The sequence below is a fragment of the Pungitius pungitius genome, chromosome 10 (assembly GCF_949316345.1).
Source record: "Pungitius pungitius chromosome 10, fPunPun2.1, whole genome shotgun sequence".
NCBI lineage: Eukaryota > Metazoa > Chordata > Actinopteri > Perciformes > Gasterosteidae > Pungitius > Pungitius pungitius.
In genome coordinates, this window is record NC_084909.1 from 12,933,341 (window position 1) to 12,939,340 (window position 6,000).

General features: G+C 43.7%; 1 protein-coding gene across 3 annotated transcripts in view; it reads left to right on the forward strand.

Moving 5' to 3' along the window:
• marco (macrophage receptor with collagenous structure) overlaps positions 1-3,424 on the forward strand; it is a 32,427-nt gene extending 29,003 nt beyond the window's left edge. For 2 of the 3 annotated variants that reach the window (XM_062564804.1, XM_062564805.1), the window contains 3 exons: positions 1,813-1,872; positions 1,981-2,145; positions 2,963-3,424. In XM_062564804.1, coding sequence (XP_062420788.1) covers positions 1,813-1,872; positions 1,981-2,145; positions 2,963-3,096 — 359 coding nt within the window. In that variant the 3' untranslated portion in view covers positions 3,097-3,424. The remainder of the gene's footprint in view (positions 1-1,812; positions 1,873-1,980; positions 2,146-2,962) is intronic. The other variant, XM_062564803.1, reaches the window with a different exon arrangement.
• Positions 3,425-6,000: the final 2,576 nt, after the last annotated feature.

A 6,000-nucleotide genomic window follows, 5' to 3' on the forward strand; every position in this document is an offset into this window, starting at 1 on the left:
TAGACATTCTAGTAGTGGTTGTAGTACTATTTGAAAGCGCAATAAGTATTCAACGAAACAGCTGAATCCTAAGCTTCATGTTTAAATAACATAATCATTGCAGCTTTTATTTTGAAATGATGGTATTGGGTGAGTGGGTGGGGGGGTGGGGGGGTTGAGAGACAGTATATATTAATAGGCCTCATCAAACATTACAGTAAGAATTCCCTCCATTGGGTTGAAATACTAGTAATATTAGTAGTAGTAAAAGTCATTTAGTAATAATACCAGTTGAAATACTAGAAGTACTACTAGAAGTACTAGAAATATTAGTAGTGGTTGTAGTACTATTTGAAAGCGCAATAAGTATTCAACGAAACAGCTGAACCCTAAGCTTCATGGCTAAATTACAGATAATCATTGCAGCTTTTATTTTGAAATGATGGTATTGGGTGAGGGGGTGGGGGGGTTGAGAGACAGAATATATTAGAAGGCCTCATCAAACATTACAGTAAGAACTCCCTCCATGGGGGTTTGAAATGATGAGAGAAGGTGGAGAGAAGGAGGTCATGTCAGGCTGCACTAATCAGCTAATTAGGATCAGCTGTGAGTCACAGAAAGAGCCCCAGCTCGTTGGCGCGGCAACGGAGCAGCTGCACTTAGCTCACAGACAGTTACTGAGAACCCACACCTCAAACAAATGCTTCCTGGAGCAAAACTATTTGGAGTAGCCAAAAAATAATGACATTTTGAGAGACACAAGACTCTACCGAACGTTTGAGTGTAGTTTTTATGTCTCTATGTGTTTTAAAACCGCTCTACCAGCAGTTTACAAAACATGGACCCTCTCTTGTCTTCCGACTTTGTCTGCACTCTAGCGCACACTGTAAATTCGAAAAGGACCCCAAAACTAGTCAAACATAATTAGTGATTATGAAAAAAGTATAATAGATATCAACAAGCTGTTTTTTTAATGAAATTGTTAAGACTTGTGTCAACATTTTAAAGTTTAAATGGTGTCTCTAGCTGAAAGATTGGAAAAGCTGAAAAAGTTGAAAGTTAAACAAGTTTTGATGCTTGAAGCATTCCAACTAATAAAGATTCAAAGAACAATACTTGGAATGCTTGAAGCATTCCAACTAATAAAGATTAGAAGAACAATACTTGGAATGCTTGAAGCATTCCAACTAATTATTAATACCCACACCTAAAGTATACTGTAGAAAAGAAGAACATGAGGCAATAATGGGCACAATTGACGTAGACTTACCAGGCATACAAAGTTTTAGAGGAATTAGGAGATTAAATAAAAGCTATGGGATGTAACTTTAGACTTTTTATGATTAAAAATACATTAGAAAAAGAAGTCCCAATGAGACTATAAAAAATAATAATGAATAACCTTTTTTTATTTGTTTTGAAAATCAATAACTAACATTTAAGTTGCTTATTTGCTCCCCCTTATTGTGGCGCAGGAGTTTGAGTAGCTCAGTGATCCTGTGAGCCAGGAAGTGTCTGGTGGCCGTGGCTTTGTCCACAATTGGGCTCAACCCGAAGAAAATAGATGGAGCAGCCACCCTGTGGACTCACCACCATTAGGATTAAGCATCGAAGTTGGGTGCTCAGTGTATCGGGCGGAGGGCCAGGCAGGGAGCCGTCTGGTCGACGGTTGGGAGGGACAATGGGCCTTCCCATCACTGTTGTTTTGTAGCCAGAACTGTTTTTGCAGTACAGTATGACATGTTCAGGTGATGGATTAAATTTATACCAGTTCAAGTAAACCGTCAGATTAGTTGGAAGATTAATTTGAACATTTCTCCTTCACATTCACAGGTAGTCTTGGACCACAAGGTCCAAAAGGAAACAAGGGAGACCAAGGACGTTCACCAGAGTGTAATTTTTCATGTGACCGGCAGTGTTGAAAACAAGATATATCTTGATTCTTGCAACTCATACCAATAAAAACAAACTTTAAAAAGCTGCAACTTTTTATTCCCACAGTGACAGTGCGTCTTGTACCGGGGAGAGCCCAAGGACGTGTTGAGGTAAAGTACAATGGCGTTTGGGGCACTGTGTGTGATGACGGCTTTGATACTGTGGATGGCAAAGTGATCTGTAAGATGCTGGGCTTCCGAACTGCCATGTCGACCTTCACAGCCAGCCCAGGTAAGAAATCGGCTGCAACCATTCCATCGTGTCAAATGAACAAAGAAGAGAGAATGCAGTTGTAATGCAGTTGTAGTAATAGTAGCAGATATAGAAATGGTTTAGGGTTAGGGTTAAAATGCTATAATAATACATTTCAATAGTAGCAGTTATACAAATTTCACTATCACTTAATGTAAACACTAGCTGTGTTTGGCTGCAAGCTATTAAAAATGTTTTCTAGTTCCACACTGGTTAAAAATGCTTGTATTTGTTGCGTCCAGATCAATCAGCTCATACATCTCACGTATGTCATGGTGTTTGACATTCAATAAATTATACAGATAACGCGATTTGAAGCAACTTGTTTGCTTATAATTTCTCACTGGTGTAATATGCTATGTTTCTCCATTAAATACATGGATCTAGAGAAAAAAAACATTGGGCCACTTGCTTTGTATTCTACACACCTGCTGAAGGCAAAAAGAACTGCTAAATTTGATGTTCAGTTTTCAAGGCCCTTGCTTGGCTATTGCACTCGTACTTCAGTTGCCAACTTGTACTTCTTAATGGTTTGGAACTTTAAATAGATGCAGACAAATATTATATATATATATATATATATATAATATTATCAGTCAATGAATATTTTCGATTGGATAAAGCTATACTGTAGGTTTTACTTTTAACAGGCCTTACAATTTTTACTTAACTACAGTATCAAAGTACTTCCTCCACCATATCTAGCACCACAGTAAAATGTAACCTTTGTTATTGCCCTTCAATATAGAAAAGCATGGGACTTATTTATGTTTTGTTCTACTGCTCTCTTTTGTAGGGTCTGGTAGGATCTGGCTGGATGACCTCAAATGTTTAGGAACAGAGTCTGACATCTTTAGCTGCGTGCATGGAGAGGTTGGGGTAAACAACTGCCAACACAATGAGGACGCTGGAGTGTACTGTCTAAACTGACACACATATGACCAACAAGAAACGTTTTAACTGTTGAACACAGTTTGATAAGCATGCACTGATAAGTTAACTCGCAGAGATGAAAAACACACATATACATGCACACGTCATATATACGGCTCACTGAAGATATAAGTAGACAGTGCCAATACTAATGATGTTTACAGCAGGATCATTACATATTGATGTTGATGAAACATAGCAAAACATTGATTTCAGTTCAAAGTTCACTTTATTACTAAAGCCATTGGCCTAAATGTATGTTTTGTATACACACAAGTATGCTAATAAAATTCTACTTAATAAAATTCCTACTCATCATTTCTCCACTAATATTTCTCAAATGAGGCTGTGACTTTGTTGCAGTGTTCTTTTTAATCCACCATCCACCACCATCTTTTTAATCCTCCTCCATTAGACCTTTTCTGTTTCCAGTTTGAAATCATTTTCCATTCATCATGCAACCACACACATACCTTTGCAAAGGTCAGTAAAATGAAACAATTTTTTTAAGCAATTATAAAATACTCTAATATTGTAATGCATTGCTTATGGCTTGAAACATTCAGTAGCAGCACCAACTGTTTCTTTTTGGTTTTGTGGAATAGCTGATGGGAACCACAGCAAAGAAAACCAGTAGGTGCATTAACTGAAAGCAGTTCTGAAAGGTAGTTTGCTGCAAGGCATTGTAATGCCTCATGAACATGCCTTAAGAATAGTTTTAAAAATGGTTGTTGCAATTACGTAAAAGACCTTGATATCCTTTGATGCACCATGTTGTATATCTGGTAGGGGCATTTTTGGTTATTAGCAGTAATGAATTGCAATAGAGCCCATGGCCAAGTGGTTATGGAGGACTAAAAGTGCCACAATTAAGTAAATAAATACACAATTAAATAATTACTTAAATGTGTCATTAATTAATTAAAAATAGAATTAAATACATAAATGTGTTAATAAATGTGTCATTAATTAATTCAAATACAGATTCATGTTATGTAAAATACATATATACTTATTTCACTATTTACATTTACATTTCATGATCCTGCGTTGCAGTGCTTCATGAATTACTTAAAACTGTCATAGCACTCGAAGGGCAGGACCATTCATCTCTGTACCTTCATCTAGTGCGGTAAGAAGTTTTTCCACCTAGTAATGGCTGAGCGGTTTGTCCAGTGTGGCCCCCCTTGCACCCGTTTTATTACGGGCAATAACTCACATGACTTGTGTGTTGTCTGCCTAGGCGTGGAGCACGCTCAGCTAGCCCCCTCAAGGGCTATTTTATTGTGAGCACCTGTCGTGGCAATCTTGTGTCTCCCGTCGAGCTCTCTTCAATGAGGACGGCTCGATGAGGCGTGCTCCCCGCGGCTCCGGTCCAGCTCGTGCCGAGGCAGAGCGCAGGATGTCTTCATGGGGATCACAAATGGATCTCGAGGATTCCGGGACGGCTGAGGCCTTTTCCCGGCCCTTCACCGCGGGATCCAGGCGCTCGTTTCCGGCGTCGGGGGCACGCTCCGCGGCTTCTGCTACCCCGGACGAGACGCCGCTCTCACGTTCTTCCGGCTCCGAGGAGCTGGACGTGGTGAGCGTAGAGGCAGCGGAGGCTGACTCCGAGGCGACTTATTCCCCCGCTGCCGCCAAAGAACTGCTGGAGGTCCTCACCCGAGCCGGATTCCATATCAGCTGGCCGGCGGGTAAGCAGCAGCCTACTGCTTCCGGTAAGCTGCAGGAGCGGGTTTTTACCTTCCCGCAGAGTTCCTCCACGCCGGTGCCTGCCGTTTTTTCCTGGAGTAGGCCGGTGTCCTCCCGCGTGTACAATCCGCGTACGGCATTGTACTCGTCTTTAGCAGAGGCTAAGCGACCGCGGAGGGGGCCCTGGCGGGCCATGTTTCCCCTGCGGCCGTGTCGCTGAGGACTTCCTGCCTGCATACCAAGGCGCTTATCCAGGCGTATCAGGCAGAGCTGCTGGCCGACGTGGCCGAGGGGACGGAGCTAAGCTGAGGCACACGGCTGACCTCGTGTTGACAGCCACTAAGGAGACGGCGCTACTTTCACCCCCTCGTCGAGGCTGGGCCGCAGCACGGTACGCTCGGGCAGGGCCCTCTCGCGGCCGGACTGGTCTGAGGACGGCCGCCACGAAGAAGACTTCGTCCAATAGGCCCTGACACCGTAAGGGTCAGGGCCCGGAGAGTGATCCCCACCGGAGAGGCTAGGGTGTCACCGCACTTTTCGGTGCTCCCTTCTCCCCGGCACCCCCCGGGAGACGGTCCATTGTCCCCGCCGCCGCTTCGGGGCACGACCGGTCCAGCGAGCGTGAGCCCTAGGGCCGTTCGCCCCCTCTGAGGAGGGTTGCGGCTCTACCCAGACAGTCAGGCTACTATAGCCGCTACTTCATTGTTCCAAAGAAGGATGGGGGTTTGCGCCCGATTCTGGATCTCCGCCGCAGCCGAACCGCGCTGTTGCGAAGTTGAGCTTCAAGATGCTCCCTCTCAAACCGATCGCGGCACATTCAGGTCTGAGGACTGGTTTGTCACGGTAGATCTCCAGGACGCTTAGTTCCATATTCCCATCCTCCTTCGACACAGGAAGTTCCTGAGGTTCGCTTTTGGGGATAAAGCTTACCAATACAAGGTCCTTCCTTTCGGCCTAGCCCTCTCACCACGTACGTTCACCAAATGCGTGGATGCAGCTCTGGCGCCATTGCGTCTCCAGGGAATCCGTTATTTGAACTTCTTAGACGACTGGTTGATTTTAGCGCCCTCTGAGCGCCTGGCGGCCCGACATCGCCCACATCAACCGTCTGGGGCTGAGACTCAACACCATGTAATCCATGTTTAACATTACATCATGACAGGATGTTAATGCGTACAGTATTTATATGATTTATATGACTTTAAATTC